The sequence below is a fragment of the Natrix helvetica genome (genome assembly GCF_964273705.1).
Source record: "Natrix helvetica genome assembly, chromosome: 1".
Classification (NCBI taxonomy): domain Eukaryota; kingdom Metazoa; phylum Chordata; class Lepidosauria; order Squamata; family Natricidae; genus Natrix; species Natrix helvetica.
In genome coordinates this window covers 6,172,122-6,196,088 of record NC_138548.1, presented here as the reverse complement: position 1 = coordinate 6,196,088, position 23,967 = coordinate 6,172,122, and the positions used below count along the sequence as shown (strand labels likewise).

The 23,967-nt window shown below is 46.0% G+C and overlaps 1 protein-coding gene across 1 annotated transcript in view; it reads left to right on the top strand.

Annotated features, from left to right (window-relative positions):
* Nucleotides 1-13,942, top strand: part of ZBTB7A (zinc finger and BTB domain containing 7A) — a 61,886-nt gene extending 47,944 nt beyond the window's left edge. The window contains exons 2-3 of the mRNA XM_081941418.1: nt 3,552-4,753; nt 13,488-13,942. Coding sequence (XP_081797544.1) covers nt 3,567-4,753; nt 13,488-13,920 — 1,620 coding nt within the window. The 5' untranslated portion in view covers nt 3,552-3,566 and the 3' untranslated portion in view covers nt 13,921-13,942. The remainder of the gene's footprint in view (nt 1-3,551; nt 4,754-13,487) is intronic.
* The last annotated feature ends 10,025 nt before the right edge of the window (nt 13,943-23,967 follow it).

Here is a 23,967-nt window from a genome sequence, read left to right as displayed (position 1 = left end):
TAATAACAATTTCAAATCAATACAAGTCTCCTTATGTCATTTCCCCTTCTCATAGATTTCATTTGCGTTTCACCATTTTTAACCCTCTTATTTTACTCATCTATCTGCTATATTACAATAGGTGGGATAAGAAGATTAAGTTGGAGGAAAACTGAACTCAACATTAGCCATAAAAATATTTAGATGTTCCCGATTTCAACAGGAGAAAATCAAGAGTTCAAAAATATTTTATTTTATACAATACAATAGCAGAGTTGGAAGGGACCTTGGAGGTCTTCTAGTCCAACCCACTGCCTAAGCAGGAAACCCTATACCATTTCAGACAAATGGCTATCCAACATCTTCTTAAAGACTTCCAGTGTTGGGGCATTCACAACTTCTGGAGGCAACTTCTGTTCCACTGATTAATTGTTCTAACTGTCAGGAAGTTTCTCCTTTGTTCTAAGTTGCTTCTCTCCTTGATTAGTTTCCACCCATTGCTTCTTGTTCTGCCCTCAGGTGCCTTGGAGAATAGCTTGACTCCCTCTTCTTTGGGGCAACCCCTGAGATATTGGAAGACTGCTATCATGTCTCCCCTAGTCCTTCTTTCTCTTAAGCTAAACATACCCAGTTCCTGCAACCGTTCTACGTATGTTTTAGCCTCCAGTCCCCTAATCCTCTTTGTTGCTCTTCTCTGCACTCTTTCTAGAGTCTCCACATCTTTTCTACATCGTGGCGACCAATATTGGGTGATTACCTCTAGTAAATTTAAACTCTCTTGAGTGCATATGTATGTATGTATGTATGTATGTATGTATGTATGTATGTATGTATGTATGTTAATTCTCCTTAACTACTATCTTTGGGTTTTATTGACTTCTTCCATTGATCCTTGTTTCTTTCCTCCAACCACCATTTATCCCATATTTGGTAATAGTCTGTTTCTTCTTTTCCCTGGATTTCTTTTGTTAATTTGCCCATTTCGGCATCGTCCATAACCTTTCTTATTATTTCATCTTCGCTTGCTATTAATTTGTTTTTCCATTTCTGAGCGAAGGTAATCCTCGCCGCCGTAATTATGTGTGAAATTAAATACTGGATTTCTTTTTTATATTTCGCAGTCGTTATTCCCAGAAGGAAAACTTCGGCCTCCCAATCTATTTTGACTCCTGTTATTGATTCTAGCCAATTTTTAATCCTTTTCCAATACTTTTCGGCCTCCTCACAGGTCCCACCGTAAGTGGTAATATGTTCCGTGCATTGATTCACATTTCCAATGTTTTGAGGAGGTGGTTTGCTGAGGTTTTTGCGAATCTTACTGGTTTTCACACTTAACGACCTCCGCGGTCGCGTGGTCAAAATTCAGACCTTGTTGTCTTTTGGGACCAGGCCTTCTCTGTGGTGACCCCCCAACCTCGACATAGCGCCCCCTAGAGATAAGGACAGTCCCATCTCTTGGAAGTTGTCAAAAGGCTTACGGTCTCAGACCTGGGAATGATGTGCTTAAGAGGCCCCACGGATTGATTCTGGTTTTAATGCTTTAGTTCCGTGATGGCAAACCTATGGTACCCGTGGCACAAGGAGCCCGCTCTGTGGGCACGCTAGCCGTTGGCCAAGCTCAGCTCACACCGCTCCATGTGCATGCCCCTCCTACTGGCCAGCCGATTTTCACGTCTCTGCCGCAAGTGTGGGAGACGGGTGCACATGCGTGGGGGGATTACATGCACATGCATGGGGGTATGGGGGTCATGTACACATACGCAGGGGATGGGGGGAGTGCCGGGTGGTGCAGTGCCCTCCTCCCGCGGACTGTTTTTGGTCCCAGGAGGCTTCAGGGAGGCCTGTAGGCCCAAAATGAGGCGCAGGGGGGTCGCCGTGCATGCATGGGGGGGAGTGAAGGGGGGGAGAACATGGGGATCGTGTGCGCATGTGCAAGGGGGCAGGGGGCATTGCATTATGGTTGTGGGCACGTGTGCATGCGCTGATTTCGGCACGTGTGGAGAAAAAGGTTAGCCATCCCTGTTTTAGTTCATCTTAATTTGTTGTAGTTTAACTCCGAGAGGTTGTGTGGGTTTTTCTTATTGTATTTGTCAGCTACCCAAACTGTACGGGAGTGAGTGGTTATAGTAAAGTTTACACACTATGGGGGGGTCCTTGGTGCTCTCAGAGCGTGGTGAATTTCTTGGCAGACGTTTCATGACCCAGCTAGGTAACTTCATCAGTGCTAGAAGGGGTGGGGTTAGTAGGAAGGAGGAGGAAAACTGTGGGGTCCTTAGCGCTCTCAGAGCGTGGTGAATTTCTTGGCAGACGTTACATGACCCAACTAGGTAACTTCATCAGTGGTAGAAGGGATGGGATTGGTTGATAGGAGGAGGAGGAGGAGGACGGAGGGAAGTGGAGTCTTGGTGATCTCTGAGCCCGGTTGTTTCAAAAAATGTTACCCAACTAGGTAACATCATCAGGAATAGAGGGGATGGGATTTATGGAGAAGAGAAAAAGGAGGAAGAATACTTAGTGCTCTCTAAACTGGGTTGTTTTCTTGCAGGTATTTCATGACCCAACTAGGTAACATCATCAGTGCTAGAAGGGAGTGGGGTTTACTCTCATTTTATATACCATTGGCTGGTCCTGTCAGTGTTGGTGGGAGTATTCTTGATGGTTCCTTGATTAGGCCATTAAATGGCTAATATATAAACAGTATAACAAACCTCATTGCCTTCTGGCACTGATGACGTTACCTAGTTGGGTAATGAAACGTCTACAAGAAAGCCACCAAGCTCAGAGAACACCACAATTCAACCCTGACCTTCAAATAGCCATTTGTCTGGAACGGTATAGGGTTTCCTGCCTAGGCAGGGGATTGGACTAGAAGACCTCCAAGGTCCCTTCCAACTCTGCTATTGTATTATTGTATAAACATTCTCTTCTACCAGTTAAGCTAAAATACAAAGAAAACGGTTTTCTCAGCAATACCACATACTTTGCCCACAAAGACCACGGCAGCCATTTTGCAGAAGCCCCCAAGCAGCATTTCCCCATCGCCTATTAAAGATTGAAAGATCTGGTTATTTCTTTAGTCCGGGGGGTCTCCAAACTTGGCCACTTTAAGACTTGTGGACTTCAACTCCCAGAATACCCTAGCCAGTAGAGCTGGCTGAGGAATTCTGGGAGTTGAAGTCCACAAATCCTCTAACCAGCACTGACTGGCTAAGGAATTCTGGGAGTTGAAGTCCACAAGTCCTAAAGTCCTCTAGCCAACACTGACTGACTGAGGAGTTCTGGGAGTTGAAGTCCACAAGTCCCAAAGTCCTCTAGCCAGCACTGACTGACTGAGGAATTCTGGGAGTTGAAGTCCACAAGTCCTAAAGTCCTCTAGCCAACACTGACTGGCTGAGGAATTCTGGGAGTTGAAGTCCCACAAGTCTTAAAGTGGCCAACTTTGGGGACGCTAACTGTGACTCTCATATATGGGGGGAATAATTGTTTGTGGCTGTACAAAAATGAGAGTTAGGGAAACTTGCTGACCCCCTGTGTCTTGACTGACCCTGTGCGTCTTGCCTCTGTCTTCACAGCCCTCTGGTGCCAGCATGGAGGGCGGTGTGGATGGCCCCATTGGGATCCCCTTTCCCGACCACAGCAGCGACATCTTGAGCAGCCTGAACGAGCAGAGGAACAATGGGCTGCTTTGCGACGTGGTGATCCTGGTGGACGGGCAGGAGTTCCCCACCCATCGCTCAGTCTTGGCAGCCTGCAGCCAATACTTCAAGAAGCTCTTCACCTCAGGGTTGGTGGTCGACCAACAGAACGTGTACGAGATAGACTTTGTGGATGCCGACGCCCTCTCTGCCTTGCTGGAATTCGCCTACACCGCCACTTTGACCGTCAGCACTTCGAACGTCGGCGAGATTCTCAACGCCGCCAAGCTGCTAGAGATCGAGGCGGTGAGGGACGTCTGCACGGATCTCCTGGACCGGAAGATTCTGGCCAAAACGGACCAGATGGATACAGTAGATCAAATTGATCAAAGGAACCATCTCCGAGCAAAAGAATACCTGGAGTTTTTCCAGAGTAATCCCATCAACGGCCAACAGGGCAACGCTTCATGGACCAATCAAGACTTGAGAGACCTTCAGAGGCTCACCTTCCGTGGCCGAGAGGAGGACGAAGAGCCGGATTGCAACGGCATGGACTTCTACTCGCAGGCCGCCCTCAGTGACAGACCAAAGGCAAACGACTGTGATCCCGAGGCCAAGCACGGCATGTGGGACGACGACGAGGTGACGGGTCAGGGACCCTTGTTCCCCGCCTCTCAAAATGGACAATTCGGCGGGCGTGGCCTGCCGGTGTCCTTGGGGGAGGATGACGTACCAGCAGGCATTCAGTTGGACCAGCAGGAGGTGGGAGATTCTCCGGCATTTGCTTCTGGAGGACCCGAGCGAGACGACGACCCCCGAGAAGTAGACGGCTTGGCCGCCAGTGCGCTCCTGCAGCAGATGATCAATTCGGTGGGACGGCAACAGCTGGCCGACGAGGACCGCAAGGACGACGACGGAGTCATGGATTATTACTTGAATTATTTTAGCACTTCCCAGGAGGGCGGCGAATATCCGTCCTGGTCTCAGAAGGTGGAGAAGAAAATCCGCGCAAAAGCATTCCAGAAATGTCCCATCTGCGAGAAAGTGATCCAAGGAGCCGGCAAGCTCCCACGCCATATTCGAACCCACACCGGCGAGAAGCCATATGAGTGTAACATTTGCAAAGTTCGGTTTACAAGGTAAGCGGGAAAGCGCACAGGGGAAAGAAGCGGGGCGGGGGGAGGGTGTTTCTTTGTAGAGCAATTCCAAAACAGGGAGTCCGCAACTTTGCAACCACAGAGGGACCCAAAATTTCTGTTGCTAATCAAGACAGCCGCAGCCAATTATTGCACAGTTGTTAAATGAATCGCTAGTTCTTAAGTGAATCTGGCTTTGTAGGAAGGTCAGAAAAGGGGAATCACATGACCCCGGGATACTGCAACCGTCATAAGTACATGCCAGTTGCCAGGTGTCTGAATTTTGATCATGTGATCACGGGTATGCTGCAACGGTTATGTGAAAAACGGTCGTAAGTCTCTTTTTTCTGTGCCGTTGCAACTTTGAACGGTCACTAAATGAGCAGTTAAATCGAGGACTACCTGTATTTAAACCAGTCCCAGAGGCAACATAGCTAAAATCCTCAGAATTGAACTGAGATTGGCTCTACGTCTCCCTTTTTCTTTCTTTTTAACTTTTCGATTATACCCTCATTATTAAGACCATACTCATTTGCTCGATGCGCGGTGGCTCAGCGGGTAAAGACACTGAGCTTGTCAGCTGAAGAGGTGACATCCCGGGTTCGAAACCCTAGCGTCACGTGACTGGATGAGCTTCTGTTCCTTGGTCCAGCTCCTGCCAAAGCTAGCATCTCAAAAACATGCACAGGCGAGTAGATAAATAGGTACCATTTTGGTGGGAAAGTAACAGCGTTCTGTGTGCGGTTAGCTGGCCACCGAAATGGTCTTCAGATAACGTCACTTCTCTCAGCCCAAAAAACGGAGATGAGCATCGCTCCCTGAAGTCGGACATGACTGACAGGGAATCCTTTAGCTTTACTTACTCATACCTTACTCATTTATCCTCCAAATGGAGAATGTCTGATTTTGAAGAGGGTTGTTTAATTTGGTCTTCCTACGCTTTGAGGAAGGAGGTTGCTGAAGATGTTTCCAAATTTGACTGGGCCACTTTATCAAGATCAGAGTGTGCATATTTTTATGTGCTACACAACCAAGAGAGGCCTAGTGGTCTACAGGTAGTCCTCAACTTACAATGCCATTAGGATTGGGATTTCTGTCACTCAGTGAGTCCTCATCTGACCGGATCCTATTTTACAACCATTTTTATTGCAGTTGTTAAGCAAATCAAAGCATAACAAAATAACCGAATTGGAAGGGACCGCAGAGGTCTTCTAGTCCAGCCCCCTGCTCAGGCAGGAAATTCTATCCCATTTCAGACAGATGGCTGTCCAGTCTCTTCTTAAAAACCTCCAGTGATGAAGCACCCATAACTTCTGGAGGCAAGTTGTTCCACCGGTTAATGGTTCCCACCGTCAAGATCATGTGGTCCTTAAGTGAATCTCGCTTCACCAATTGACTTTGCGGGTTGGAAGCTTGTGATCACGGGACCGTTAAGATGCCACTATTGTCATAAATACAAGGGCACCCAAATTGTGATTGTATAACTGCAGTGGTTGTAGTTTTGAGGACCGGTCCTAAGTCACTTTTCCTGAGCTGGTTTGTGACTTCGATCTGTCGTTCAACAAATGGTCGTAAGACGAGGACTCTCTATAAACAAGCGTGGTGGATCACAGGCTGGGCAGAAGACAACCATGGGTGTTTGTAGAAGCCCACAATTGAACAGGATAGATGATCTCTAGCAACCCCCAACAGACCCCGAGACCGTGTTCTCCAGATATTTGCACCTCCAAATTTCACAATCTTTTTACGGACGGTTTGTGCCTGCTGAAATTGATGGCAGATATAGCCCCAAATATATCTGTGGGTCCAGGCTGCCTCCTTCTGGAGAGACTGCAACCTCTCTTTTTAAAATTAGTTTATGATATAAAATACAAAAGAAAATAGGAAAAGGGAAAGGAAAATTGTAGGAAAAAGGAGAAAAAGAAAGAAAAGCCATTGATTTTTGACTCCCTTTGGTTCAGTAGAATAAGATAATAGCATCAAACCTCAACTTTTTTACTTTTACATAATGGTATAAACTAGCCAACAACAAACCTATCTCATCGGTAAACCCCCAAATCAAAGTTTCATATTTTTCCCCCACCTCGAGCACAAAGTCCAGAAGCGGTTTCCAAGTAGAAACAAAAGTCATTGTGTTTTTTTCCCCCCCACCCCGAGCACAAAGTCCAGAAGTGGTCTCCAAGTAGAAGCAAAAGTCCATTCTGTTTTTTTCTTTAATAGTATAATCACTATTCTCAACTGAGAATCCAAAGTCTCTACAGCAGTGTTTCTCAACTTTAAGTCTCCTGGACTTCAACTCCCAGAATTCCCTAGCCAGCTTTTCCCCAACTTGAGCATAAAGTCCAGAAGCGGTTTCCAAGTAGAAATGAAAGTCGTTCTGCTTTTTTCTTTAATAGTAATCACTATTCTCACCCGAGAATCCAAAGTCTCTACGGTAGTGTTTCTCAACTTCAAGTCCCCTGGACTTCAACTCCCAGAATTCCCCAGCCAGCTAGAATTCTGGGAGCTGAAGTCCAGGTCTCTCCAAAGTTGCCAAGTTTTGATAAAGAGACTCTGGATAGATAGATTGAGTTGAAGACCCATTCAACCCATCGGTTAAATCTCTAGCGTCTCGACACACAACACAAGTTGGACCAGTTTTCACTCCTGGGGAGGGTTGGGCTCTTTTTTTTTTTTTTTTGAGTGGCCGAGCAAGTTGGGCCAACCCGGCTTGCTCGGTGAGTCCCTCCTTGTGCAAATCCAGGAACCGAATTCACTCAGGTCTCCATGGCTGCCTGTGGAGGAGTCTCGGAGTGAGTGATGGAGAAAGAGGTACTATGGCCGAGAAGGGAGGCTGTTTTGTTTCTCCATGGAGGGCTTTTTTTTTTTTTTTGTGGTTTCCAGAAGGATCTTCTGGGCAGGAGGCCAGCCGGTTCCTCGTGACCTTGAAGCAGAGGATGCAAATTATTCTCCCATCCCCACCCCTCACCCCCCTTTAATGTTCTTAAAGCCGTTCTCTCTCTCCTGGGAGCAAGGGGTGGGGCGCTCCCTTTGCCATTAAAATTGTTCTTCCAAGCCCCGTCGTGCATTATGAAAATTGAGCTTCCAAGCAGGCTGAAGGCGGTGCAGAAGGTTGCATTGCTCTCCCGGTTGCCAAATCAAATTCTGCACACACAGAGGGGTAGAGTCAAGATCACGTGAAGGGTTAATACCACTTTACAATGCCTTGGTAAGGCCACCCTTGGAATATCTTGCATCCAGTTTTGGTCGCCACGATGTAAAAAAGATGTGGAGACTCTAGAAAGAGTGTGGAGAAGAGCAACGAAGATGATTAGGGGACTGGAGGCTGACACCTTATGGTTTGATGGACTACAGATTAACAAAGTTGGAAGGGACCTTGTAGGTCATCTAGTCCAACCCCCTGCCCAAGCAGGACAGCCTACATCATTTCTGACAGATGGCAGTCCAGTCTCTTCTTGAAAGCCTCCAGTGATGAAGCTCCCACAACCTCTGAAGGCAACTTCTGTTCCATGGGTTGATTGTTCTCACGGTCAGAAAATGTCCCCTTATTTCTAGATTGAACCTCTCCTGGATCAGTTTCCATCCATTCTTCCTTTTCTGACAAACGGCAGGGCAATCTCTTCTTCAAACATATAAAGAATGATTGCTGTAATTGGGTATGTCTAGTTTGACGAAAAGAAGGACCAGGGGAGACATGATAGCAGTACTCAGGGGTTGCCACAAAGAAGAGGGAGTCAATTTATTCTCCAAGGCACCTGAGGGTAGAACAAGAAGCAATGGGTGGAAACTAATCAAGGAGAGAAGCAACTTAGAACTAAGGAGAAACTTCCTAATAGTGAGGACAATTAACCTCCCAGGCCCAGTTTTGGTCTACGACGGCATCCTGCAGCCCTCTGCCAATAAAAAAGGGAGCTCCATTTTTGCTGGTAGAGGGCTGCAGGAGGCCATCGCGGCTGAAAACGGACCCTGAAAGGGCTGCACCAGCCCTCTTAAGCTCTGTTTTTGCTGGCAGAGGCACCATGGGCCGGTCCAGGATGGCCCAAATCTAAGCACCCCATGGACCGCATCCATCCCGCAGACCTTGAGTTTGACACCCCTGTTTTAGAGGGTTGTTGAAGCCACTTAGAGGTTTATCTCTGTCCTCAGGGTCACCTGAGTGGTGCAATTGGTTCCTGCAGTCTGCAATTTTTTCCTCTGGAAATCCATTCCTACTCTCATGCCATTCAAAGGATGTTCATCCCAAATTGCACAGCTAAAATTAAGGATTAGCTGAATTCTCTTCCTTTGGCAAAAGACCTCCTGTTTTTTGGGGGAGGGGATGAGGAGGAGGATGGGAGACGCTTATCCTGGTACACCATCCCGCTGTCCCACCCCCAAAGCTGTGTTTCTAGCTCCCCTGCAGACTTGCACCGAGACGCAGTGCAACCAACAGACTCAATCCACTCACATAGAGAAGTTCCGTATTTTTCGCACCTAGCTTTTGGGGAGGAAAACAAGGGGAAAAAAATCTGCTTCTTCCTCCCAGCAATTTGCCTCCTTACAGCAAACAGCCTGGTCAGCTTCAGCACAGCCTGATTTAACACCAGCAGCTGATTGGAGGTTGGATCTGCCTCCCGGAATACCGACGATCAGCTGTTTCAGGCTACGGGGATTGCCACCGCCCATCGCCACCGTCACCGCTTATTGCCGCTGCCACTTATTGCTGCCGCTGCGCACCCCACTTTCGGCTTCCGTGTGTCTCATTTTTGGCCTCCATGGGCCCCATTTTCAGCCTCCATGGGCCACATTTTTGACCTCCGTGTGCCTCATTTTCAGCCCATTCCAGGTGGTGGGGATAGCCGGCGGTAGAGGGTGCCTCCGTGCACTTTGTTTTTGGCCTCCATGTGCCCCATTTTCAGCCCATTCCAGGCAGGTATAGGCGGCAGCGGTGGTGGTGATTTCCGCCACTTGGAATGCGCCGAAAATGGGGCACGCGGAGGCGGCAGTAGGCGGCAGCGGTGGCAATGGGTGGCAGCGATCCCCGCAGCCTGGAACAGCTGATAGGCGGTATTCTGGGAGGCAGATTCAACCGCCAATCAGCTGCTCGTGCTAAATCAGGCTGTGCTGAAGCTCACCAGGATGTTTACTGCAAGGAGGCAAATTGCTGGGAGGCAGAGGCCGAAGGGTGGGGGCCGGCAGGTGGGCGGGTCTCCGGCAACATTCACTGTATAAGACACACAGACATTTCCACCCACTTTTGGCAATGGGGGGGGGGGGTAGTGCGTCTTATACACCAAAAAATATGGTAATTTCCACTCTTCCTCCTGGCTTTGGTTTATGATGCTTTTAGTCTGTTCAGTCAGGGGAATACTGTAAGCCATCCAGAGTCCATTAAAAAGATTTTTCGATGCCTGGAATGACATAAGACGGTACTAAACAGGAACATTGGATTAGCTTCCTCTCTCGCGGAACTGCAGAGCAGCCTGACGGCCTGGCTGTCTCCATAAAAATACCCCGTATTGCATTGCTGGACATTCATTGCCCATCTTGGGGGCTGTGCCAGCCAGAAAAGGGTTTCAAACGGCAGTCCTGACCGACAGGTAGTCCTCGACGTACGACCGCAATGGCACTCCAAATTTCAGTCGCTAGGCGAGATAAGTCCACCTTTTTTTGACCCATCTTTCTTGCCTCTGTTGTTAAGTGAATCACTGCAGTCATTGAAGTGAGTCCCACGCTAGTTCAGTGAATCCCTCGTGGATTTTGCTTCTCGGGAAAAGGGGATCACGTGACCCCGGGACACTGCAACTGTCCTAATATGAACCGGTGGCCCGGTGTTTTAAATTTGATCACGTGATCGCGGAGATGCCGCAACGGTCATAAGTGTGAAAAAGAGTCGCAAGCAGGGGTGGGATTGAGTTCTCTGCCCAGTTTCTGGGTGGGAGTGACGATGGTGGGTGTGGCCTATTTGGCCTCCTACTACATGGTGGGGGGGGGGGCGTTTTCACCCTCCCCGGGCTCCGGAGCCTTTGTTCGAGCCTCCGGGAGGGTGAAAACGGCCTCTCCTGGGCTCCAGAGGCCGGCCAGAAACGAGACCGTTTTCAGACTTCCGGTACTTCCGGTAGGCCTGTTTTTTGCCCTCCCCAGGCTCTGGAGGTTGTTTCTGAGCCTCCCGGAGGACGAAAATGGCCTCCCCTGGGCTCAGGGTTTCCGGACTCTCGGGAGGCCCATTTTTTGCCCTCCCAGAGCCTCCACGCGGGCCCTGCACTTGCCTGGCATGACGAACGGGCAACGTGGAGACTCCTGGGAGGGGTGAGGTGGGCGAGGCCAGCCGGTCCTTGCAACAACCGGTTCAGTGTACCGGAGGCAAAATGAACATCTGATTCGCCCGACTCGGTGCGAACTGACTAAATCCCACCCCTGGTCGTCACTGACTTTTTTCCAGTGCCGTTGTGACTTTGGGTGGTCACTAAATGAAGCATCGTAAGTAGAGGACTGCCTGTGGTTGGAGGAAGCCGCAAGACAATCTGGGTTTTGTTTTGTTTTCCCTGCTTCTGTGCGAATGGCGTCTGATTCCGATTCAACTGTTTTTCCCCATAAAGTTATATTTTTATAATGCTTAGTTAATTTTTGTCCACTTAAGGGCCATTCCAGTGTCCTGTTTTGGCTGCAACCAGGCTGGCACTCAGCAGCTCGGTTTAATATTACAAGGTGCTAGTCATTAAAAGGAATAGGAGTTGCGACATATTTAGGTAACCGAGCAGATCTTGGCCCTAAGAAAAACATCTTTAGCTTTGTTTTAGGGTCTGGGAGAGGAAGAATTTAGTGCCTTTTCAATATGGATGCCTTTTTCAAGCATGGACTACAACTCCCAGAATTCCCCAGCTAGTATGGAAGTTGAAAGGGGCTCTCGCAATATATCGATATAGCCAGGGAGCAATTGTCAATTCCCAGAATTCCCCAGCCAGCGTGACCGTTCCTAGCAATTCTGGGAGTTGAAAGCTGCTCTCTGGGTATGTGGACTTCAACTCCCAGAATCCCCCAGTTAGCATGGAAGTTGAAAGGGATTCAACTTGCATCATGTGGTTATATCCAGGGAGCAATTTTCAAGCCCCAGAATTCCCCAGCCAGCGTGGGAATTCTGGGAGTTGAATGTCTCTTTCTAGTAGGTAGACTTCAACTCCCAGAATTCCTCAGCAAAAATGGCCATTTCTGAGAATTCTGGGAGTTGAAAGTTGCTCTCTGTGTATGTGGACTTCAACTCCCAGAATTCCCAAGGCAGCATGACCATTCCTGAGAATTCAGCTGAATTCTAGTTTTTAAAAAAAAAAAAATTCAAAGGAAATTATGAAGCAAAGAAAGAAATTAATCGCTGCCTGGGGAATAGCTGGCTGGGGGAATTCTGGGAGTTGAAGTCTACCCACTGTCAACTCTAAAGTTCGCCTAAGCGAGGCTATTTTCTAGCTTCAGCGTTGCCACACTGGAGCTGAGGGTTACGGAGGGTGGAGTAGAGAAGGAAGGGGTTGTAGCCAAAACGAAACACTTTCTCTTGGGAACCAAGGACATTCCCTCAGGTGGTCAGAGAGAGGCGGAGTGCCCTTAGCAGGCAACCGGATGACAGTATGATTGGACCATGTGACTGACTGTTTGGGGAAGGGGAAAAACTTTTTGTTTTAACTTGGTGAAAACTGCAGGAATATTCACAGTCGGTTTTCGCCAATATGCAGTGATGTGCAGGCAGGGGAGGCAGGGGAGGCACAGCCTCACTACTGTCATCATGAAAAGAAAAAAAAATGTAAAAGGAAAAAGGCGAGAGCTGAGGTCAGGCTGAGCTAGTTGCTGCCTCACCGTGGATGACTCTGCTTAACTGTTTTAAAAAGCCTCTAAAAAGCACCCTCTACTATGAGGCAGGAGAACTGCATGCCTCATCTAGTCTGACTTTAGGTGTTTTATGATCACTGAGCAGAGTTAAGTAAGGGTTAAAAGCCTACAAATTCCTGACGTAGGTGAGGCATGCAGTTCTCCTGCCTCATAGTAGAGGGTGCTTGTTTGGGCGGGGCTTCTTCAGAGGACCCGAGGCAAGAGCAGAGTTGAAATCCTCTCTGAAACAGCTGGAAAAGGTATGTGTGGGTCGGAGGGAGGGGGAGGAATTCAAACTTCAAACTTCAAAGTGTAGTTTGATTGCAGGCAGAGCCACGTTGCCTTTTCAAACCTGTAATCAGTGAAGCTGGGCTGGATCCTTCCGGGGCTGGGGGAAAGTGTGTGTAGTCCAATCCAACTTCTGTGTGTGTGTATGTGTGTTTGAGAGAGGGGGGAGGGAGGGAGAGAGGGAGGAAGGAGGGGAAGGGAGAAGAAAAAGAAAAAGAAAGAAGGAATCTTCTTTCGCAAAGGAGAAAAACAAGTGTCGCTTTAAATCGGAACTGAGCATGCCTGGCTGTGGAATTATGGGAGTTGAAGTCCACAAGTCTAAAAAAAATTTGAAACCCACCACTGGGTCAGTGCCTCACCAGCCATAAACCTCACTGCACGTCACTGCCAATACGATATTTCCAGTAAACTTGAATCTTCCTCCCTCGGAGTCCTATATATCATGGGAGCATTACTTGCCACCCTGACACCCACCTTCAGGTGGCCGAGTTTGAAAAAAACACGGCTTGGATCTCTGCAGATACCTAGCTTGACCAAGACGAGAAAAAGAGCGAGCTCGGTCAGCGAGCCAATTCGCCCTGACTTTCCTTTTACCTTTTTTTTTTCTCCGCAGGCAAGACAAGCTGAAGGTCCACATGAGAAAACACACCGGGGAGAAGCCCTACTTGTGCCAGCAATGCGGGGCCGCCTTCGCCCACAACTACGACCTGAAAAATCACATGCGCGTCCACACGGGTCTCCGCCCTTACCAGTGCGAGAGCTGCTTCAAGACTTTTGTCCGATCCGACCATTTGCATCGGCACCTTAAAAAAGATGGCTGCAACGGCATCCCTTCCCGCCGGGGGCGCAAGCCCCGGGTGAGAGAAGCGGCCGTCGCCCCGGTCCCGAGTTTGAATCCCGACGACAGCAGCCTGGCGGGGGGCGAGGAGGCCGAGGAGACGCAGGGGCCTGCCGCGCCCCAGGACGAGTTAGAACAGCACTTTGAAGATAATTCGAACGCCCACGCGGCGTCGGGAAGTTTGAATGTAGCTGGGGAGATTGTCTGAGGGGGATTTAAAAAAAACAAAACACGAGGACTTTCCTAAACCAAAAAGAAAGAAAAAAAAAGTGTCACAAAATCTAGTTATAACTTTCCTCCGGTTCCTCTTGAGAAAGAGAAAAAATATATATATGGTTTCTTCATTATTATTTTTTTTGGACAAAAATGAAACAAAAACTAAAGTCAGAATAGCCTTATAGGTGTACAATGTATCTCTGTTTGTGATCTTCCCACTCAGTTATGAACTCTTGTTAGCCGCGGATGAATTTTAAAACCCGGTCCCTGTCTTGAAAAGGAGACCACCCAGCGATCAAGGTTTTGAGCCGGGAGGGGGGGGTCGGGAGGGAGGGAGGGCTTAAGGGGGTAGAGCGAGTAGAGGTCTGCAAAACCGTGAAACGAAGCTTCCAGAATTTGTCTTAGTTTTTAAGTTTTAAAACTATATATATATATATATACATAGATATATATTATAATGGCCTTATTTTTAGGTATTTTAGAAGCCGCTGTTCCAAAGGGGTCAGTAAATTGGCTGACTTAAAAAAGAAAAAAGGAGGAAGCTTTACTAAGAAAAAAATTATATCTCCGTTTCTTCCCAATCACCCCTCCCCCTTCCCCTCCTCCCCTCTTCTAAAATCCTCATTTTTTCTACAAAGCTTCTTGAAGAATTTTTCATCTTACGTCAAATCACAGCTCTTAAGGTTGTCGGCAGAGAATTTTGGACCCGTTTTTCAAAGTTTGGTGAAGGGCACCAAACGCCTAAATTCTTTTCTTCAAGCTTTCTGTGTTTCGTAGAAAAAGGGGTTTCAACATTTATCGGGCACGACTCTCCAACATCAGGTTCTGGGACAGGAGGATGTTGGCCTGTCGAATTAGGAAAACCCAAGTTGGTGTCCCCGAGTTTCTTACAATCCGGAGTCCCACGTAGTGTTAGGTGGGCCAAAGGATTTACAAGGGCTTGCCTTTTGGATTATTTGAGATCAAACCAACCATCATGCCCTCAACAGTTGTAACGAGCCACGATTCCCAAGATCGATTCCCAGTCCCAAGATTGTGGCGTGAAAATAAGGCTACATCTTGACTTACCAATTCCAGATAGTTGATTGAGTTTTCCTTCTGGGACGATTTCTATCCGTTTCAAGTTTGAATCTCTTTTCCTGCCTTCCCCCACCGACCCCCCAAACTAGTTAAGTCTCTCAAGATCTTTGGTGCTTTGCTCAATGCTTCCGAAGTGAGGATTTAAAAATTGCTCATTAAAACCTCGTTCTTTGTTCCCCTCCTCCCCGGGTTGAGCAAATGAAGCCGTGTATATGTTGTACTGAAAGTTGCAGTACGAGGTTTCTTTTTCCCGTCTCCAAAGAGCATCGTTTTTGTTGCCCGCCAAGATCTGCGGAAGAGCTCTCGCAGCTTGGCTCGATTGCATGAGCCACGCGTCGAGCTCGTCCGATATTCCTCCCCACTCTGATGCACACTCCCACGGGGTCTGGTACAAATATTCCAATCTTGTTGTACGTTGGAAGGCGATCCTTGAATCAGTCAGCATCCCAGACCTCGGAGAAGGGGGAGCCGGTTCGAGACCCTCCCAACTTCAGAGGTTCGAACAAATCCTTCAGACATACCAAATCTGTCTGGGCGGTGATTAGTGCCCGTTTAGGCAGGCCCGCCTTGCCTTCGGCCCGCGCCTTGCGAAGGAAGAGCGGTACTGTTTGGCGGGAACCCCCCCCCAAAAAAATCTCATGGGTTGGACACAGAGTTAGACGTCAGTGGACACTTCAGGTGGGGAGAGGCCTGGGCTGCCCCCCAAAGTTGTCACGCAGATACGGGGGGGTGTCCCTTGATTTTTTCTAGGCCAGGCCGAAAGATGGGCTTTTGTACCTCAAATTCTCCCCTTCATCTTCTCTGCCTTCAGCTTTTGCTAAACACCTTCTCTCTATCCCATTTTACCCCGAAATGAGCCAAATGGGGAAATATTTGTTCTTTTGATGGCTTTGTAAGAAAAATGATGTGCTCCTGGCATAAATTAAACCCTAGTTAATTCAGGGAAGGAAAAGTAGCTCATTCCCCCCCCCCCCACCCCTTCTTCCTCCAATTATGTCTCTTCCTTTTTTTATATGCTCCCTGGTTCTGGAAGCCTTAGGTAGCCAGATTCGCACTTAAGGGTGTCCATTTGGATAGCAGTAAGGTTTGGGGGTCCAAAGTTGACTTTGGGGTGATTTACCAAATTTCTTCCTATTATCCTCTAATGTCGGTAGAAGCAGTTGTGTAGATAAAGCAGTAGCTGTATCAAAAAAGGAGAAGAAAGATTTATTAAAGACACCGCTCCCTTTAAGCTAAAAATAAATAAGTAAATAAACTGAGGGCACCTTTTATCCATTTCCGAGTTTTTTAAAAATGCACAGATTAAAAATTATATATATATATATATATATATATATATATATATATATATATATATATATATATATATATATATATATATATATATATATATATATATATATATATGAATTTTAAGTCTTATTTTCTTTTTCTTTTTGTTCTTGTTTTTTTTGGCAAGCACTTTTTACATTTCCTTTTTAATATAAATGTATATTACAAAAAAGGTGAACTGTTTGGCTGAATGTAATTAAATAGGGGAGCGTGTGTATGGAGAGGATTTATATATATATATATAAAAAGCAGACTTGGGTGGAAAAAGATGGATGTTTTATTTAATACAAAAAAGAAAAAGCAATAAAAAAAACACACACAAAAAAAGATTCGAAACAAAGAAGTCTTAGCACTTTGACATGGAACGGGTACTTTAAAATCACTTTATCTTAATTTAAAAGAAAAAAAATTATATATCTATATATCTATAAAAAAGAAAGAAAGAAATATGTTTACACGTTTGAAACCATCTTCTACGGAGAGAAATTTATTGTTGTTTATTGTTTTTATTAAAATAATTCCTAAAATTGAATTTATTTTTGTAAGAGAAAAACAAATATGTATATATATCTATATCTATATATTTGCGAAGAGAGAGAGAGAGAAAGAAAGAAAAAAAAAAGACTCAAATGGATTTTTTTTTCCATTTTGGTTTATTGGCCTGATAGGGAAACAGAAGCAAAAACAGGGGGAGGATTGGATTTAATTAGATTCTGTGACACGCCACAAAATTTAGGCAGATATATATAAAGCAAGCCTCGAATGTGGTTTGCACTTCAGAAAACAATATATATATATATATATAAAAAATGGAAGCTTGAATTTTTAAGCAGGAATCATTTGGGGGGGGGGGTTGTGTATGTTTATTTTTATTTTTCCCCCCTTTCTTTTTGTCGTCGTTCTGGTTTTGTATACATGTCTCATTGCGGTGCTGGGATTGTGCGTTTCGCAACTGCGATGTGGGTCTTGGGAGCGTCTCGGTGGCAGGGCTGACCAACTGATGTCAATCTGGCCGCTGCAGAGTGAAGTAAGGCCAGGATTAAGAGTCCAGGCCTTGTAAAATGTTGGGAGGGGTTTCCCATCTCGGCATAATCTTCAGCTGCATTGACAACCCGCCGATTTTCCTTTCTGGCTCAGAAAACATTGGCAACCCGGAGAATTGAGGGTCTCTTCCTTTCTCCATCAAATGTGTATGTATAAAGGACCCCAGGGCCACAGGAGAAAAACCTCCTGTCCCCACTCAAAAAAACATCCCCTCCAAATTGATGTATTTTTCGCCGCGACGGCTGATTCACCCTGAAAATTCACCCCGAGCACAAATCCCAAAGCTACCTTCGGTGGCGGCCAGCCGAGCTGACCTGTCTTTATCGGCCCACCTAGGCCCAGGGGTCGCTTTAAACATGGTCCCTTTAAAGACTTGTGGACTTCAACTCCCAGAATTCCTCAGCTGGGGGAGATTCTGGGAGTTTGTGGTCCACGAGTCTTAAAAGTAGTCAAGTTTGAAGACATCTCTGGCTTAGATTTTTTTTTTTAAAAAGAAAAAAAAGATGAAGGGTGAACGGGAGTGGGCGATCCGTTTTTAAGTTTTTGGACACATCCAAGTTCCCAGGGTCCATTTTGTCCTCTCTGTTTTTTTGTTGTTGTTGTCGTTGTTTTTTTTCTCCTGCACCTTTGTAATCCATTTGAAGGGAGGGGGAACCGATGATGGTCCCGGGGCAGGGGGGGGGACCTAGACGGCCGGGTTCCCCTCTCCCTCCACCCCGTCCTCCACCTTCTCTTCCACAGAGATCCTCGGCTTCGCACTGATTTTCAATGATTGCATATGCAAAAATTAGCGTGGACTTTGTAAATAGGTAGATACATGAGATACCTTATAGTAACCAAAAGTTGTGGTTTCTTCTCGCCCAAGTTGTTTTTACACCCCTGTCTCCATGACTGTTTTCCCAGTTGTGTGTCCTTCTTTCTCTCTCTCTCTCTCTCTGTTTTCCCCTGTCCAAAGCCCCCTCACAATTGATGAATTCCCCACTACCGCCACCTTTATTTTCCTTTTGCCTATTTGATGCCTTCTTCTCTTAAATCCAGCTTCTACTTTCAGCTAGACGCGAAGTCCTCTTTGGCTAAGAAACAACAGAAGACTGGCAGGATGTCGCTTGGGTATGAGCACAATTATAGCATTTTGTAGGTATATCTATATATTTTTTAAACTCTCGGTCGCTGTCGTTCAAGTGGGTGCCCTCTTTCTCCCCTTGCCAAGGGACGCCTGCAGTCTCTTCCCAAATTCTCCGCAACACGGCAAACCAAAGTGTGATTTTGGGGTACAGCTTGAGCCCGTTACCCAACCCCAAGCACAGCCGCTGCCCGCCACTTCCTAAGCGCCCCCATTTTCTGTTTCATTCTCGGCGGGATTAGTTGGCCAACCAGGGGTGCTAGATCCAGTTTTAATCTGGGTTATCGTCCCTGCTCCCTAGAGGCCGTCCGAGGAACTGTGTCTAGTTTTATAACGAGGAATTTGCCAAAAAAAAAAAAAAAAGCAAAATAAAAATGCCTACTGTCCCGTCCCACCCTCCCTGTCCTCGCCAGTCGTAACTCCAGCACTACTTGGAGGGGAAGATAACCCTGGTTCAAAACCAGTCCAGAGCAGAGTTTTAGCTCTGTCCTTGGTGTCCCTTCGTGGTCGCAAAGTTTTCATCAAAGATATTGTACTGACTCCGCATTTTTCCCCATCAAACGGCGGCGGGACAGGAACGGAATCCCAAATCGGAGGACACGGAATCAGGAGTGAGCTGTGCGTGAGTGACGGCAACACTTTAACACAAGCTTTGATGCGTTTGCACTAAAAATATATATTGCATTTCTGTCTCGCATTCAGTCCTGCGCTCGCCTCTCGCGTCCGTTCTGCCTTAAACTCATCTCAAATCCTCTTTGTACGAGCGATGATTTAAAAAAATAACTGACTGCATGCAGGGTTCTCCTCTTTCAATCCCATACTGTATATACGGCATTGGATTGGTTGTTGTTTTTTTTTTAAAAAAGAAATATATAGTTTTTAAAGTTGTGGTAAAGTGTTGCCAAAGATACTTGTGGATCTTTTTTAAAACCACATTTCAGGAAAGAAGCTGTTCTTGCTTCGCAGGGTGATTGGTAATAGAATGTGTTTTCCCAGGGTAGGTTTATTTGTGAATTTCAACAAGGTGCTTGGCCCAAGCGTGTGTGTCTTTCTCGTTGTTTGATTTTGTACATTTGGGGTGGGGAGAAGCACTGTGGACTCAAAGGATTGACAGCCATTGGTTGGTTTCCAAAAATCAGGAATGATTTATTAGGAGGAGGGTATTGTGGAGCTTGAAATTGTGGGGATTGATTCCGTTGAAAAATAAGCAGGAATCTTGTCTCTTGGCATCCTCCCCCCAAAACAAATGCTATTGTGCTTAAAATGGTTGTAAGGTTTTGATCTGAAGAAACATAGCAACCAATAGGAGAGAACCCCAAAGTTTCTTCTCTTCTACCCAACCGAGAAGGACAGACACACACACACATACACACACTCGTGTTGACACCCTTCAAGCTGTTCTCAGGTGACGTCTCCGTTGTGTGTGAATGTAAATTGGGAGAGATGATCCCCTGAGCTTGGAAGGAAAGTGACTTTCCAAGACTGAGGAAAACCCAAGAAGGTTGGCCCATCAAGATGATCAGATCTAAATTGGCCTATGGGGTTGAACGTTCTCTTGTGGTGAGAAGGGAACTTATTTGTCAGGGGTTGAACCAGCATAATTTGTAGCATCCAGGATTTTTTTTTAATGAGAAAACTCAACTCATTCAACGTTCCACCACATCCTACATCTTCTCCTCTTCTTGACGCAAAGTCAATTGGGTTGATGCCTCTTCCAAGACTCTTGATTTGTAAGCACCTTTGAAACATGACTTGTCTCCATTAAAGCCAGTTGTAGCGAGGACCCCAACTCGTTCAACGTTCTACCACTGCTTACGTCTTCTCCTCCTCTTCGCCCAACACTGGTTGAGTTGACGTCTCCTCCAAGACTCTTGATTTTGTAGGCACCTTTGAAACGAGGACCCCAACCCGTTCAACGTTCTACCACTTATTACATCTTCTCCCCCTCTTCGCTCAACGTTGGTTGAGTAGACCAACCAACTCAATGTTCGTTGAGTTGACGTCTCTACCAAGTCTCTTGATTTTGTAGGCAAATGTGACTTGTCTCCATTAAAGCCAGTGTTGCGAGGACTCCAACTCATTCAATGTTCTACCGCTTCTCACATCGTCTCCCCCTCTTCGCCCAACGTTGGTTGAGTTGATGTCTCTACCAAGACTCTTGGTTTTGTAGGCAAACGGGGCTTGTTTCCATGAAAGCCAGTTGTAGCGGGGGGTGGGGCAGCAGCGAGAAGTGGAAAAGGATCTTGTGACACTGGGAAGATGGTGGGATAGGGGACAGCCCACCTTCCAGTAGCAACAGGTCAATTATTTCCCCCCAGTTCTTTTCCCATCAGGTCTCGATGAGAGGAGGCTGTGTGAGTCACTCCTCCTCCAGCTCAACCCAACTTCACCTACTCAAAGCCTTAAGCACGGTAGATTAGAATAAAAAGAACATGGCACCTTTACATTGTCAAGGACTTTTTCTTCTTTGCACTAATGTCGACCCATTGGATTCAGTGGGCCGATTCTGTTGCACTTTTCGAACAAAATAAAATCACACACACACACACACACAAAATATAGCGCTTTTCAGGATGTGCTCAAGGGCATGAGTTCTCAACCTGGACCACTTGAAGATGGGTGGACTTCAACTCCCAGAATTCCCCAGCCAGCATGGCTGGCTGGGGGATTCTGGGAATTAAAGTCCCCAGCTCTTAAAAATTGCCCGGGTTTAGAAACTCTGCTCTGGACTAGGCAGTGAAAAACATGAAGCAAAGACTTGGGGACACTTCCGGTTGCAAGTTGACGTAGAGGTAGAAATCTCCCCCACCTCCCCGGTCAAATGGATTACTTCTTTCTCTTTGAAATCTGATGTCCTTCATGCTTCCTTCTCTCCCCTCTTCCCATCCTCATCACCGCCCCAATTTAAAAGGAGAAGCCCACCCTTTGGACAACTTCCACTTCTGCTGGGGGGAGGGTGTTCCCCTCTTCCATTGTGTCTCGTTGAGGTTCTTCAACAAGGCACAGGCTAAATCAGGTTCTTCTCCAAATGCTTAGATAGTATCTTGTTCAATGTCGATTTATGTCCAGTTCTTTCATCGTGACTTCTTTCTTTTTTAATCTCTTGGCCATCCATAATCATGATCAAATTCTTCTTCTTCTTCTTCTTCTTCTTCTTCTTCTTCTTCTTCTTCTTCTTCTTCTTCTTCTTCTTCTTCTTCTTCTTCTTCTTCTTCTCCTTCTCCTTCTCCTCCTCCTCCTCCTCCTCCTCCTCCTCCTCCTCCTTTTCTTCTTTTTCTTCTGCTTTTTCTTTAGGTCCAGCCGCCCAAAGTTGTCCTATAAAACAAAGCTACACATCTATTTATAATTTCTGCTTACACCGAAAGTTTTATTTAAGTTGAAAGGAACTTTTTTCAATGTAAACTATTGGGTTTGTTTTGTTTTGTTCCCCCCAATTTTTTTTTAAAAAATATTTTCTTCTTACTGTCCATGTGAGATTAGTTTCCTAGATGGGTGTCCATTTAAAGTATCCCTTTTTTTTTAGCCTATGGAGAACGTTAATAAAATGCTTTATTAAAGCTATGTGTTCTAATAATATATATTATGATATATGAAATATATATGAAATATATATATATACCCATACACAAAAGGGAGAGTTTGAATTTTATTCTGAGAGCGGGTCGTAAAACTCTCTTTTTTTTTCCCTTTACCAAAAATTTAAAAATAAAATAAATAAATGTTGTTAAAGTGACGATTCCATCAGCTAAAAGCCAATTTTCTTAAATCCTATCATTACTGTTGTTATTATTCAGAGCACTCTAAATGTTAGTTTTCTTGTAAAAAAAATAAAAATAAAACAACTTCGAACGACTAATTTACTGTTGTTGAGTGAGCAAAAGCACAGAAAAGACATTCCGTGTTTGTTGGATAGGGTTCTTTTTCTTAGAAAAAAAAATAACTTTTGGGGGAGATAAATGCATATATAAAAACATGAAATGCACTTTTTGCAGAGGGAGGGGGCTTAAAATATATAGATATATATATATATAAATTTAAAATGCAGTTGCTCTTTTGTTCTTGTATATAAAATTACCCCCTTGAAAAAAAGCTAATGTAATAAATGCTAATTTTAATTGCCTATTTTTTGATATCTTTTTTTTTAAATAAAGAGCTCTAAAATGTTGATCTTCGTGGTTGAAAATATGAAGAGAGAGAGAGAGAGAGAGAGAGAGAAGGGTGGGGGGACAGATGAAGGATGATACAAGTTAGTTGCTTGCTCGAAGGGCCAACCTAGGGGGACGACATTCTCATTAGTTATGTGTCTAGATCACCGTCGGATTTTAAAATAGCTGTGGCACTTTCCAAGTATTCGGTAAACCAGGGGCGTCAAACTCGATTTCATTGAGGGACGCATCAGGGTTGAGTTTGACCTCGGGAAGCCGGGGTGTGCTTGGCCCGCATGACATCACTCATGTTGGAGGGGGGCGGGCGCCTGTGGTGGCCCGAGCACTCTGCCAGCGAAAATGGGCTCCTAAGCTCTGTTTTCATCTGCGACGGCCTCCTGCAAGCATCTGCCCGTGAAAACAGAGCTCACGGCCCTCACAAGCTCCATTTTTACGGGCAGAGGCACCGCGGGCCGGCCCTTCACTGTTTCCAGGATGGCCCGCGGGCCGGATCCTGGCCCGCCGGCCTTGAATTTGACACCCGTGCTATGAACAAACCAGGTTCCTTCACAGAAGCCAGTTTGGATCCTTTATAAATTTATAAATTTGCTTTCCTATCATAACCAGGCAAAGTGGTTTTTTTTTTTTTGCTCTCGGATATTATAATCCCCCCTCCCCTCCCCGCGAATCCAAATAGGTGGCTCATTTGGTAGGTATATTGTTTGCCGTGATTGCGGATTCGCAAATGCCCTTCAGCGGGGTGACGCCAACAATGATTGTTTAGGGACGGCTGCCGTTTTTTTTTTTTAAATGTCATTTCCAAGCCCCGAATTTAGACTTGCAGGTTCCCATCTGCCCCCTCGAACGGCCGCTTCTCCAAATCTTTTTCTTCTTAAATTCAAAAATTTCCGAAAGCCATCAGGCAGGGTTGTTGCATCCATAGATGCCTTTTTGGACAGTCTAGGCCAGTGTTTCTCAAACTTGGCGACTTTAAGTCCTGTGGACTTCAACTCCCAGAATCCCCCAGCCGGCTGGGGGATTCTGGGAGTTGAAGTCCACAGGACTTAAAGTCGCCAAGTTTGAGAAACACTGGTCTAGGCTATTGGAAAAAAAAATGTCCTATTGCATCCCTTTTTTAAAAGAAAAAAGAAAAATTAAACAATATATTGGGTACAGGTGGGCAGTTTGTGAGGAGAGGGAATTATCCAGTGGCAGATAATACCATTGGTTGGCTCATATATTTTGGGGAGAGTTTAAAAGGGAGGGAATTTAACAACCCCCCCTTTTAACCCAACGCCACGAATTTTCATTTGGA